This window comes from Heloderma suspectum, chromosome 2 (genome assembly GCF_057233095.1).
Source record: "Heloderma suspectum isolate Gila_16-S chromosome 2, 16-S_ref, whole genome shotgun sequence".
In the NCBI taxonomy this organism is placed as follows: domain Eukaryota; kingdom Metazoa; phylum Chordata; class Lepidosauria; order Squamata; family Helodermatidae; genus Heloderma; species Heloderma suspectum.
The window spans coordinates 48,222,165-48,237,412 of NC_139459.1; the positions used below are offsets into that span (position 1 = coordinate 48,222,165).

Sequence of the window (15,248 nt, forward strand, 5' to 3'; positions counted from 1 at the left end):
GCCTGGCTTAGCCCTGTTTGATATTCCTCAGTTTCGTCCACTGAGAAAAAAGACATTAAGTTTAATGCATTGACACAAGGATATTTTAAATATTTATGGCTACATTGACATTTAAAAGTTACAAAACAACATTGCAGTAAAGATACTGAGCTATTTACATTAACCTTTGAAAGCAATTTATTATAACCATGTACCCAAACGCCCTGCCTTACGGTAAGTTTTAAAAATGCATATTTCTAAAAGTCAACCAGCATCTATGCACATTCAGTCATTTAAAAAGTCATAATTTTCATTTTATATTTATTTTTTACAAAATAGAAATATTATTACAATCATGAAATATACCAGTATAGAAAACTTGCCTTCTCCATCATGATTATTCCTGTGACAATAGTGTACATATTTCTTTAAATATCTTGAACTAAAGCCACGTCTCAGATTCTTACAAAACGTATTTTACTCATTTTCATCATGTAACATGCCCAATGAAGCAATGCTTTTAGACTAGGTGTTTTTGAATCTTTCCAATGGTTTCCTATGCTAAATTCTATTCATGAAGGTCCAATCTCACTAGATAATGTTCCATTTCAGTATATCTGTCTTTTCCTCTTGGTCTGGCCCGGAGAGTACCATTTGGAATCTGGGATGGAGATGGTAACAAGCTATATTTCAGAAACTTCTGACTGTTAACCAGGGCAGATCTACATGGCAAGTGGATGTGAAGCGTTTTCATGTTTAATGCAGATTTCATGAAATTGGCTTTGGTCCATTCCAGGCACACGAAGCAAAAAATGCGGAGTAAACACTACCTTAAAACCTACTTTTCACAGGTCAAACTGCACTTCAATCTGACTTACTTTGCAGTTGGATGGGTGGAGTCCAGCTAGTAGAAGTGAACATCATGAATTCCATAGATATTGATCTGAGCCAGTGAGAGAGGCTTGCTCCCACACTTCTCCATGCTCCACTGCTCAGGGAAGTTTAAGGAAAGAAATGAGTAATGTTGGATAGTTTACCCTACACCTCTCCCCCTCGCATCTACCGACTGTGAACCAGCACTATTGAAACCCAAGGACAGACTGATGGGTGGGCAGACAGGAGGTGCTTAGATCCCGCACAGAGGGAAAGGGCTGGAATAGCCTCCCTCTGCTAGTGCTCTGGATTCAGCAGCAGTGGCTACTGCTGCCGCTGCCTCTGCTTCTTCAACTGGAACGCAGCCTCTGCCTCCTCACAAACACGCAGGAAAATCACACACAGGAAAACCACACACACAGGGGACTATTCTGAAGGGTAGACATAAATCAGAGGCTGCTATCTGTAAATGGAAAAAGCTGCATAACTCTGAAGGGGCGACCCAGCGCAATTCCGTGAGTGGGGAGGCTTGTTCCCAGCCCTGTCCATGCTCCCGTGCTGTACTGACCACACTTTCTCTTTCCCCCCTCTGTATTCCTTAGTTTTAGGTGTATTGTGCGACTGTGAAGTTGTACATGTATCACAGTAATGCAACTGCAAAATAGAGGCTACAGGCTCCTGCTACAGCCTGCCTTTTCTCATTCTGTTCTGTTTATTACTTATTGTACGCTACATATAAACGGGCTACTCCACTTTTGTGAATGAAACATAGCTACCGCTGTTATGAATGGGAAAAGCTGGCTACTTATTGTGAAAGAGCCCTACTGCAAATGGGGGAAAAGAGGGAGTGGGGCAGGGGCGGCCCCACCCCTTGACCACATGACTGGCAGGTCACAGCCAGGTCACAGAGGCACACCCAGGATTTAATGCGGGGGAACAGAGCACACTGCAGCGGAACCAATCCAGGGCTGTATTTAAGAAAAACAATGGAGTCAAAGGACTTTCAGATAATGCAGCTTTTCAAGAGGGAAGCTGCTGGTTGGCTGCAGATTGGTGACAATGTCGTGTGTCTCAAAGGACCTCAAACCACTCTTCCTCTGCACTAGATCGCTTGTGTAGATTGGCTCCTGGACAAAATTTTACTAAAGTACTGTTCCCCTTCAGCCTAGGAATTTTAGGAGTAAAACAAGAACAACCAAAACTCTTCACAGCAACGTATAATCAGCTCCTTGTACAAAACAACACAAGATCGGCCCTACTGGACTGTTGGGTTCATTAGGCCACTCTTCCCACATGTGTTTAACAATAATAAAGTAATAATATTTATATAGTGTTTTCCTAAGTGATCAAAGAACAGCATACTGTATAAGTTGAGATTATTCACAAAAATCTGTAAATCAGACTAATATTATTTCTATATTACAAAGAATGATTAGAACTCCCCCAATTCTAATATGCAAGTAGGTCCTGTGCATCGCATGTTATGGACTCAAAATGTTTCCCACGAACCAAACTAGATAGTTCATAACGTGCATGCATGGCATGAGCACTAAGCCATAAGATGGTAGCAACCTGCAGAATATGAGGAAAGATGCACGGGAGAAGTGGAACCTCCCCCCCCACACACACACACATACACCTTTCCTCTGAAACTCCCTGCAACCTATTTTCCAGACCCATGCTTGTGACAAAACATACATAGATCTGGAACCCTAGCAGGAGGGGTAGGAATGCGAGAAAGAAGTGTGGGAAAAAGATTATGAACTCCTTCACCTTCATGCTGCTTTTTTCTTGAAAACTGTCCCCTTCCACAGGGTTGGAAACTCATTAATATAATTGATTTAGCAAAGAAGAGAAGCAAAAGTCTGGCACTGGGAAGCATGGACAGGCAAGTAAAACGTAGCAACAGCTAAGAGAGGCACTTTTTGGAAAAAGTGTGGAACACATAGTGCAAACAGTATCTTTAGAAAAAAAATAAACCATTTCAGTTACAGTTCAACAAGACTGGCCACTAGTTTTAGTTCTGACAAGTGTGACAGTAAATTAATCTGAAGTTACAGGAAGAAACATACATGAGCAGTATCACACCAGTGCCACCTGCTGAAGAGTGTATGCATACATTTTATTGATTGAAGTAGCACTGCAGCTGAAATTCTATCACTGCAATGTCATGCAACTCAAGAGCAATTGGGATAATATTTCCAATGTATTATGGTTTAGTGTTTATGGCCACCAATAACAGAAACTTAATGCAACAAAGATATGCTTCTTACCATAGTGAGGAATGATCGCCCAGGCCATGGCAGAGGCATAGATGCCTCCAATCATCCAAAACATGCACAGCCAACTTAAATGTTCTCCACGTTTCTCTCGAGCAAGTACTTCAGCAAAATATGAGAATACAACTGGAACAGCTCCTCCAATCCTAATCAAAGACAGGGTATAAATTAATGAAGACAGTAACAGAAACTATGAACAAACTCTGTATTTCTTAACTGCATTGTTCCTTTAACTAACTGCATGCCAAATAACTATTTAAGCATATCTGACATTTTTTTAAATGTACCTGATAATTTTTGTGGGAGCTCAGCATTGAATCCTTTGGTACAGTTATGACTTAGGTTGTTGGCAAGTAAATTACTTAAGACATCTCAGAATCCTTTGACTAAACCTGGTGTAAGAAAGCATCTACACTGTAATTAGTAATATTGCTGAATGTTATCCAAGCGTAGCTTAGCTTGTAGCGCTTGCCTCAATGCAAGACAAGCATTACAACCTCTGAAAGTACTTCTCTGGTGGATATTTTAATCTGAGCTGGAGAAGAACTGAAGCCCTGCCTCCCACCCTAAGCCCCCTCCTTTCTTGCTGCTCTGACACACCAAGGAAATAGAGAAATGTCTCTCTCTCCTCCATCAATGCCTAGAACACAGCTATAGCAGCATGCCAGGTGCAAGGAGTGTTGAGAACGGCAGTTTTCCCAGCATTACTGACATGGAGCACTCCCAGCACTGGGCAAAGAGCCATAGCAGCATGTCAAGACTTTAGAGAGGGGAAGGTGAGAAAGATGTCCCTCCACTCCCCTGTGGCCACTGAAGCAGCAAGAAAGGCATGAGGGGGCAGGAAGGAGAAGAAGAGAGGTGCTGCAGTTTCACAGGAGGAGGATGTAACTGGGGATGTGACAGGATCCAAAACTGGTTTTAAAACATCCAAGCTATTTACAGAGTTTAACGATAATAGTTTATTTTTCCCAAGCCCAAATCTGTGCCCAATGGGAGTGAGAGAGGGTTTGCCCATGCTTAAGGTGTATCGCCAAAAAAGAGGAGAAAAAGACACACATCTGCATAATATTTACATACATTATTTTAGATGTATAGGTGCAAATTTAGAAATAATTACTAGAATTTAATTTCACAGATCGCAAGCCAATTTCCCATTCAAGTCACCCCAAATATATTCTTCACTTAATTTTTCAGCTCACCCCGAATCAGTTCCTCTTCTCTCTCCCTCCCTCTCTCTTTGGCAGCATACTTTGCAGCCAAACCATAATCTTTGGCTGCGGGCCTCTAATATTTTTTAACATGTCTTTTATCTTTTATCTTTGATGCATATTCTTCTCCATTTAAAACAGTGTTAACCCCTTAGTTGTTATTTATGTTGAGTTTTCCTTAGTCCTTGTACACTGAATTTAAATAAAGGATGTAATAATGAAGTAGGTGGGATTTTATTCTCCCTTAATGAACTATATCATGCAGAACTGTGGAAATGTTGGAAGCTAACTCATATTGTTTAGGAAGCTGTTTCTCATATTGTTTCTGATGGTGCAGATTTTTATTGAATGGACAAATGTAATACACTTGGCAACTGGATACTTTTACTCACTACAGCAAGTTAGCCATTTCTGAGGTTCTTGTCATCAACATATAAGAACTAAGAAGCAGTTCCCATTCTATATAAACTGTTCATCACATCTAAAATTAAGATGTTGATTACCATAAGCTTCTGAATTCTGATGTCAGCAGCGACCACAGTGCTTAAAAAGCCACGTAGGAATCAAGATTGGAACTATTTTATAGAACTATTTTAAACACAGTACATCAAAGGAGTTTTGATTAGTATTTTTCATACACAATTAACTTGGTCAAATGATTACTCTAGAGTCACTGTAGAGATCCACAGAAGCATGAGTGCGGCTTTCCCATTATTTTCCCACTGAAATCTGCAATGAACACATTTGAACACATACCACCTCAAGCTATTATTTGCAACAAATGCCTCCTTTGGAGGCAAATAACAGAAGGGGGGGGGCAATTTTCAGTGGGAACATGGCACAGGAGAAAGGATTAATCTTCTTTCCCCCATGGCCCCACAGTTACTTTAAAAAGAAAAATATAGGAACAAGCAGGCTATATTTGTGTTTAATGTTACCACTAGTATGACCCTTAGATCTTATGGTGCAAGTCCTCTGAATACATCAGAGTTTACCTCTCTTCTGCTGAAACTAATGTTGGGTCCCTGTATTGATACAAAAGGTGCTTTCTTGCAGTGGTACTAAGACCCCAGAGAAGCTGCCCCTGCACAATTCTGTACACGATTGGCCCATACATTTGGAGTTAGAGATGTTCGAAAAATCCACAATGAATTCAGATGAGTTCAGATTTCTATGAATCCAACCTGCGGATTCTGTAGCAGACCAGCTTTTTCCAAGTTGCATGGATTTTGCAGACTTGTAGACCAGGCATTTACTGTGGGACAGGGGGATTTGCACAAATGTGCATTTGTGCAAATGCACACTTGTGCTGATGCACATTAGTGTTAGTGTGCACTTGCATAAGTGTGCATGAGCACAAATACACATTTGGAAACAGGAACAAAATTCTCATACATCCCTAAAAAAACCCCAATTCTGTCAAATAGCGAATGACATAACAAAAATGCCTGAAAATCCACAAAACACAGATGGAACATATATTTTTTTATCCATACATCCCTATTTGGAGTAGCATGCATTGTTCTGAATACTGCTTTTAACAAGATATTTTGTACTCAAGAACAGATTCATAATCATAAAAAACACACATACTGCATCAATTACAAAGGACACTCTGTGGCCTTTACGCTTGAGCAAGGGTTCAAATGATGCATATCTCTGACAATCAGAAACCACCCCATTCTCTCCAAATCCTGAAAACTGACTTTAGAGCAAGAGAATATTTCCTGAAAAGAAAATGGCCAGAAATATATTGGAGCCTGGGGAGGTGCGGCGATAGACCAGAATTTGCCACCTTGCTGGACAAAAGGGACTCATTTCAAGATGCCTGCCCTGTAAAGAGCACTGAGCAGCTATCAGCCAGAAACAGAGATATATTCTTCTTTAAATGGTAACAAACATCACTATTTCTCAGGGGTTGAGGTTAATATAACAAAATGACTTTAGGAAGCAACCTATATCAGCTATGTTAACTAGATAGAACCTTCATATTCAGAGGCAGTATATGCTACCTGATGTTGAAAACAAACAAACTAACAAACAAACAGAGCACTAGTGCCTCCATGCCATTCTTGTAAGCTTACCAGAAGGCACTGTAGCCACTTTTACATATGTGGACATCAGTGTGCTTGGCAATCCCTGTTAGAACCCGCACGTTCCTATGGGCCATAAAACCAGGGACTGGCGAACATCTGAAGGACACATTTTGAGCTGACCTATGGCTTCCCAAGTACTTCTTAGCAGTTCCCTCCACTTGGGACAGAGGAGAAATTCGTTCAGATTCACATAACGCGGAACTACCAAACACACAAACCAACATGCTGCCTTTGCACTTCTCCAAATTTTATGATACGATTCTCCAATGAAAAAAGCATACAGAACTGTGTATATTACAAGCCAGTGTGCACAAATAATCATATATTAGTAAAAATAATGTCCAAAATTATGGATATTATTTTTGCTAGCAAAAACTGCATATTGGGCAAAACTGTGTAAAAAATTGTAGATTAGGAGAAATGAGCATGTAAAAGGCTTATCAATTATTATGCAGACTTTTAAAAAAATCACTAACTGATGCAGAGACAGGGTGAACTTAAGTTTGGAAATGAACAAGAATCAAAGATTGGAAACCCACTTAAGAATGGAAAAATGAGAAACTTGAAACTGACAGATACATCAACCTCTACTCTCCACTCAAGTGGCTGAAAGATTGTCTTTTTCTGTTCCCTTCCTTCCTGGTTCAGTTTATTCAGTCAATCTAGTTCCTCTATCTTCTTGCCAATTTTAGCAGGGCAGGGAGCACTGATATGCAGACAAAACAGTTAGTAAGGATAAAACTTTTATTTAAGAAGTCAGCTCTCCTACATTCTTTTATATCTCAGTCATTCCTGTTTATTTAACACAAATGCTTCTCCTATAATGGTAATGAAATCCTTTAACTTCTTTACCAAAAGGGTGCCTTCTCATCTTATGACTGATTCTGATCTGCTAAACAGCCTGGAATATTAAAGTATTTCTTCACACAAATAGTATTTTCCCCAACTCAAAATTCTGCTCCAAGGCACAGCTGCCTATTATATTTGTGTATTAAAACAGGAAAACTATACTGTTTGAAAGCAGCTGCCCATCTCAAGTTACTGCCTCTGCTGAAGCTGTAACAACCATGTCCGAACTGCTGTAATCATCCTTGAGAAATTTAATTCCTACATTATATTTTCAGATATAACATTTTCAGATATAATGCTATTAGTTTTTCTGGCAAATCTTCAACCTGCTGAACAAATCAAGATGTCATCTTGGATGAATAAAAACAGCAATTTTTGCCTAGAGATACTCTGTGTGTGTTAGCTACTCAGTATTATAGAGGTTCATAGGCTAGGAAAAAGAAAGCTAGGAAAAGAGTAGAGACTTAGAGCTCAGTCCTGTGGATTGTGCTCCAAGTAGAAGGAAGACTCCGATCTCAGGGGGTTCCAAGTATCCTATGCCCTACCAGGCTGCTGCTGGTAGGGAGGGAGAAGAGATAGAAACAACTTCTGCTTTTCCGTCCTCCTTTTTTATTTTATCTGCTGGATGGTCCTCCAAGCTCATCTAGAGGTGCTGCCAGGGGTGGGAGTGGCGGTGCAGAGGCCATAGGGTACAGTTGATCCCAACCTCTCCTCTCCTCACCCCCCCCCCAGAATGCCCCCTTGTTCCTCTCCCTGAAGTTGCATTTATTACCTTGGGAAGCAGCCATGATGGTTCTTTCTGTAGTGGCTGCAAGGTGGCAATGGGAGGGATCAGAATGCAGAGTCCTCCTCACAAGTTTGTAAAAATGTCTATGGCCTCGGGAGGGGAATCTGAAAAATCCTATGATTCCTGGGATGCTCTCCAAGGGACCATAGGATTGCTCTGCCAATTTCTGTTTCAGAAATTAAAAGATCTCTGACTATTCTTGTGCAAAGTATCAATGGAGAAACTTAGCTAATTACAAAATGAGAAGCACTATAAAGCATATGTGGGATAACAAATGATAAATTATGCTAGTTAGCTAAGGCAAGAAGGAATACTGAAACACTGGAGGAAACTGTCAATGTTCCTTTGTCCTCCCCCTACACTCCAAGACACTAGGCTTCAGGCTCACTACTTTACTAGTTAACGACCAGGTTCCTTACAAATGCAAATTCTAGGAAACTCTCAGGCTACAAAGGAAACAGCTACCCCACACTATTATGAATACCAATAGAGGAGCCAAAGTGGAAGTTAGAGAACTTGCCTGCAGTTTGAACAAGAACTTCCTGGCCAGACTAGCTTAGGGGGGATGCCCCTCCCTTACAGTTAAATTGGAACAATTTAATAAAAGGTCTCTGATGGAAAGTTTAAATCAGTTACGGACTGGTAGAGAGAAATTAGAACTGACGTTATTAGCAAGATAGAAAGAAATATGGCATTTTCAAGGCAATCAAGTGACAGCACAATGCTTTGCATCTACTAAGAAGTAAGCCTCACTGAATTCTACTGGATCTACTCCCAGGTAAATGTGTATAGGATTGCAGCTTGAAAATGACAATAAGATTAACATAAAGAATGAAGAAAAGCTATTTTTTTGAGTTTTGAGAAATACTGAGGGGAAAGCATACTAACTAAACTGAGATAGAATAATTTGTTATTCTTCTGATCATTCTTACAATGATAAGATTCAAAAGTATTTAAAATGAAAAATAATATCAGAAGGAGACAGAGGTAGGTTAAATTAAGATCTTTCAGGAGAAGAGGACATTGATAACTCCAAGGCAAACAAGGCATTTCGTCCTGATGGGAATACCTTAAGGAAATTTGGCAGCTATGTTAACTCAGGTGTATAATGAAACTTAGGAGCAAATAAAATTCCAACAACTTGGAATGAAGCCAATATCACTGTTATACCAAAACAAGGCATGGATTTAATATCTATAGGATTTTAAAGGCCCATTTCTCCATTAAACATTAATAATGAAAATAGCGTCAGTTTTGGCCAATCACTTAAAAAAAGTATACAGGACATTTAAGGGGACACAGCAGGGCTTACCCCAGGAAGACTGATGAACAACTTAAGATAAATTAATTAATATATTAGTTTCTATTAAATGTATAGATAAAGGAGTAAAGGTCTCTTTCGATGCTCAAAAAGCATTTGATTGCATGGAAATATTTGATGTAGGTAATGTACTTAATAAGTGGATGTCATTAATTTATAAAAATTTATACGCTCAATTGGACATGAATAATAAGCCCTCTGAAAGAAACAGCATGTATGAAAACAGTTAAACCTGATAACAGACAGGCAGCAGAGAAATACAGAATTGGTAATGTGAATTGCTGATGTCAACAATGCAGCAATCTTTTTGACTTGAAGCAGCAGAGTCTTTACAGAAAGGTAGGGAATCTTTATTTTGAATCATGATATGAGAAAATCTATTTCATTTGGTTCTATTACACAGAAAGAAATCTCAGTTAATACTTAGGTGTGTAAATACTTGTGGATCTAACAAAACTATTTAAAAAATAATGCTGCAGTAATAAAATAAAGAAAAATATTAATAAAAAAGCAAAATGAATTTATCATGGATGGTAGGGATATAGTGTTAGTAAAATATAGCATTCTTCTTAAGTGGCTTTTCCTTTCCTTTTCCTATTATTTATATTGGGCAAGATTTCAAATATTGGAATAGGGTGTGTATTAAGCTCATTAAATTATGGGGAGGGGAATTAGAATATCTAATGTAGGAAAGTTCTGAAAAAAGTGGGGAGGGAGCACTGAGGATTTGGAAATGAATATCCCTGCAATTATTTATATTATGAAGTAGCCTCACTGGTGGAAGTTACTTATCTCCCAGCCCCGAACCTCAGGGAAACTTTACCTCATCCTTGAAGCTGAAGTAAAGAATTTCCCTCCCATTGCAAGCAACAGGAAGGAAATCAATTTTTTTAACCCAAAGGTTGACAAATGCTGCTCCTCCCTCACTTCTGCCCTGCCAACAGGAGCCTGGCAGGGTACTGGATATATTGAATTCTCCGACTATAGAACAGTCCAACTTCAATGTGTTAGACAAGTTTAGAGTAGATCCATTGAAATAAGTGGAACATGTCAGTCATGATTAACTTTAAATTCCATTGATTTCAATGGATCCATTACATGTATGGTTAAGTCTGGTTCTAACCCATTTCTTGCTAAAGGTTTTTTTTTAATTGAGATTGTAACTTATTACTTCTGTATTTTATGTATAGGTGTCATAAAATATGTTAAAGCATAAAATATGAAAAGCAGATTATCTCAGATGTCTGTAGATACCACTATTATTTGTACAATGTGGTTAAATCCTATGCTGTGTAGTGTGTAGATTTACTGTTACTATATTGTACTGTTATAAAAGGTACAACTTGATTCAGTATTCAACTGCGTTAAGGTGCAAAGATTGCTCTTCCTATAAGTGATGAAAAACTCTCGCTCTAACGTGTATGCTGCAAATTTGGTGGGTCCCATCTTTCAGAGTTCTTGCTGACTTAGGTAATCAAGGGAAATAGCACAGTAATAAACATTGCCTTTCAGTACCCTCATTTTTTGCATTTGTTTTTCTGAGAGCGCTATGGACAACAGTCTATTTGTTCTCCTTTGTGCCAATAAAGTCTCCTTTGTGCCAATAGGCTTTCTCTCATTTTCCAATGAGCAGCCACTTCCAAATGAGTGGCAGCTAGCAAACATCTTATCAAGTCCTTATGTAACAAACACTTGTTCTCAACAGTAAATATTGACAATAAAATCAATGCACTACAGAAATTGACTGTTTGATTTGTTATTTTAGTAAGGACACAAATTACATTCCACCAGTAATCCATAACCACCAGGCAGGAAAGCCACATATGTAACAGTGTACCTCTGGAACCACACCCCCTCCATAGTGTGTAGATTTTGAAACTGATTGCTTACAATGTTTTTTTTCCCCTGGGATACGATAACATGTGTGTAGATGTGCTATCTCCCTTTTAAGTATCTGGATGGATCCACAGAAAGCGGTATTCCCTTTCTTCCACCATCTCTTCCTTAGTTGGATTCCATCCCTATACCAGCCTGACCAACAATACACAACGGAGAAATGAAGAGACTAGGCTGGGAAACTCTACTGAGTAAACACAAAGCCCAACCACAGTATCCTTAAATTTGGTCTCTTGAAGGTGGGATGGGAGCAAACATTAACAAGTCCCCCCCCCCAAATAGGGGAATATACAAAAAGTTAAACTAAAAATTAAAGAAAGCAAGGAAGAGCTTACCCAAATCCAGAAAGTAATCGACAGAAGAGAAAGAAGCCATAGCCCTGGACAAATGATGAAAGGAAGGCAAAGAATCCATTGACGGACATACATATCAGAAGAGACTGTCTCCTTCCCACCTTGTCTGCCAAGCCTCCCCAGAAGAATGCCCCCACCATCATCCCAAGGTATACTATGCTACCTGCAATACACAAAAAAGAATATGTTACATAATGAAGGACTGCACAGATCTCAGTATCAAATCCTAATGAATTGTTCTTCCTCCACTCCCAAATGGCATAATTTACTTGTAAAATAACTCCATTTAGGATACATTGGAGGTGGATAATCTGCATACAAATTTATGGAGGAAGCAAAACACTCCTTACACATACATATTTCATGTTCATCTTACTGAATATTTAATATTCATTTCATTAGATGCATATAGCTGCAAGAAAAACAAAAGACAAACAAATATTCAATTGAGACAAAGCAATACACTGAACACTACTACTACTACTACTAGTAATATAAATATGTCTCAAGAGAACTACATTTTTCTCCAGTTTTAGACTTCTCTCTTAAAAATATGTATAAGAAACTATTTGCAGCTGCCTCAGTAGCACACCTCAGACAAGTCTTATAAGCATGCTCCACCATCCAGTAGGCTTTCTTCCAGAGAGACGAGGAACCAACTATATGTTGTTTAACTAACATAATTGTCACTCCTTTGGTAGCCTCATTGCTGGATTGGAGAAGGTCTTAACAAGCTGATTGGCAGTTTCTGTATATGTAATACACCATTTTAGTATCCCATTATGTGCTATAAGTTGCTTTAGCATCCCATTGTAACTGTGGTCCAACATAAACAGCATTTAATATAGCACTGTGTTATCTGGCAATACTTCTATGTTTACTCAGATGTAACTCCTGTTCAGCAACGGTTCCCTGCAACTTTAACTAGAAGGTTCCTTTTTGTGGTTTCTGCCTTCAATGGCTTTCTGTTTAGCACAGCTACAATACCACTGATAAACTGCCCCCTGCTAAGTCAGTTCCTATTCCTGGTGTGGGGGAGGAAAACCTGTAAGTACTGGTTTTCTCTGTTTTTTACCCTCTTAAAAGATAGCTCTATTTCACAATAAAAACAATACTGAGAGGAAATTAAAGGTCCCTTCAGAAGAACAGGAACTAATTAATTTAGGGGCAATTCATAAGTAATGCCGGAGCTTCTGTGAACAGAAACAATGAGAGCTTTCTATGTAAAGTACTATGTACATACATGGTGTGATATAAGTAAATAAATGAAATAAGTAATTCAATAATGCTTCGCTTAAGCTTAATTTTTTTTAATTCCATGTATTTATTTCTAACTGTAGCTCTATTCACACATTCTTCCATGCATTAGCTAATGTGTGTCCAACAGAGCTGTACTGCACCTTCTGGCTCTGCACCCTGACATCACATGCTGTACCAGCCCCCTGACATTCATGCACTGAGTTATCTGCCAAGGGAAATCTCAACATGAGCAACTGCTTACACACAGATGCTCCATGTAATCAGAATCCCCAGTCACACAAGCGTCTTAAGCTGTTCACATGTAGGCATCCCTGTGCTCAGCACATGAGCATCAGTGGGGGGCTGGTGACATTGCAGCCAGGAGGCAAGGTGCTGTCCTCCACATGTTAGCCCTATGTGTAGAGGAATGTATGAGTAGGACTTACGAAGCATGAGTATCTGCCTGCCTATTTTATTTATTTGTAACACTTCTATCTTGCTTAATATAACAAAATCTCAAGGTGGTTCACACTAAAATGCATATATAATACAATATAAAAGCAACATAAAACAATAATAAATAATTAAAGCCATTACTACAAAGACAACAATATAATAGGGCAGTGTCAGAGTCCCTTACAGGTCAGGGAAAGCCCATGTAAACAAATGTTTTCAAGAGGCATTTAAAGCTTGCCACAGTTTCTACCTCTTGAACCACGTGTTGGAAAGAAGACCTGCATGCATGCTATCATCTGGCAACATTGTGCTAGTCGTGAAACGACCAATACGGCATCCTCTGAAGATCTCAGCAGTCGACTGGGTGTATATAGGGGAAGGTGGTCAGCTATGTATCCTGGTCTTCAGTTATTTAGGATTTTGTATGTCAACAAGAGAACCTTGAATATGGCTCGGTAGCTGCTGCATTCTGCGCTAGCTGCAGCTTCCAGGACAGGTAGAGTATATTATAGTAGTAGTTGCATAGGTAGTAGGAACGACTGCAAGAATCAGCAGGCCTCAAACACAACTGTTTTTTATTCAGCACACACAGAAGTGAGGGCTTAGCAGAAACTCCACCCACTGTTGTTGCTCCCAATTCTACAGGAGCTGCCATGGTTCAAAAACAATAACTAACCCACAGTACCCCCTAGAATACATAGCAGTAGTCTAATTGTGAGTTTACCAGTGCATGGATCACAGAGTCAAGGAACCAACAATAGGTTATTTTACTGACATAACTGTTGCTCCTTTGGTAGTCTTATTGATGGATAGGAGAAGGCCTTTAACAAGCTGATTTGGGAGTTTCTGTATGTGCAATGCTATATGCATAACTGCACTTACGTTAAAAGAACTGTATTAGCTGCCTATTAGCTACAATATTGTCAAAGTACTAACATTTTATTGACCTACTGAACCCACTAAAAGGATGGCTTTTGTGAAACAGTAAGTCATACAAAAAAGGCCAAATTTACATCTGAAGAAATATAAGCATCTGAATATAGAAAACAAAGGAAAACGACCTCAACCACTACTACTTCTAATACCAGTGGACTGACACACAAACTGTTACAGCAATTAGAAGTAACCTGATCAGAACCAATACAATACATTACTAGAGCAAAAGGTTCTCCTTACAATGAGAAGGAAGTTCAAATTAGGGTTGGTCTGCATGTTATTTTTTATCACATGGTGAATACTGGGAACTGCCTTATCACATTGAGCCTCTCAGTGCCAATGCTAACCTCCTTCTTCAGAGGATGTGCAATTTGCATCAGGGCTGCAATGTGGGTGGAACATCTAACCCCTGGTCTCTGCAATGCAGCCTAAAACCAAATTCTCCCCCACACTCCAAGCTGCTATTACCCTCCAAGGGAAAAACCTATATGCTTAAAGCTTAACCCTGTAAATTTTCCCCTCCAAGGCTGATTATTCCCTGAAACTACTATAAGGATCATCATGGTGGTGTCCCCAATGCTCCACAGCTACCATCTGCAAATTAAAAAAAAAATATTAGGAGTTCTGATTATGGAAACAAAATGTATGTACCAGTCCTTAGTAGTGTTTCCAAAACTTATAAAGTCATTGAGAGAGCAATCCTATGGCCCGCTAGACACTGTCTAGCGGGCCATAGGATTTGCTCATTTCTGGGAACTGACCTCAGAGCCCATGCTCCAAGGTCAGTTCCAGGAAAACTGACTGCCCCTCTTGTCCGCGCTGCCTCAGAGGCAGTACGGAGAAGCCCCGTCTTCCACACTCACAAGAGGAGTGCAGAGTGACTGAAAAGGGATGGGGAAGGAGGGTGTTCCGTGGAGGAGAGAGCAGAGCTGCGCGTACGACACATCCAATGTGTTGTATGGTAGCTTCCTCTCCC

The 15,248-nt window shown here is 39.5% G+C and overlaps 1 protein-coding gene across 3 annotated transcripts in view; it reads right to left on the reverse strand.

Annotated features, from left to right (window-relative positions):
* SV2C (synaptic vesicle glycoprotein 2C) overlaps positions 1-15,248 on the reverse strand; it is a 181,477-nt gene that overhangs the window by 97,299 nt on the left and 68,930 nt on the right. For all 3 annotated transcript variants that reach the window (XM_084833436.1, XM_084833434.1, XM_084833435.1), the window contains exons 3-4: positions 11,624-11,804; positions 3,126-3,277 (exon numbers count right to left, since the gene is read on the reverse strand). In XM_084833436.1, coding sequence (XP_084689562.1) covers positions 3,126-3,277; positions 11,624-11,804 — 333 coding nt within the window. The remainder of the gene's footprint in view (positions 1-3,125; positions 3,278-11,623; positions 11,805-15,248) is intronic.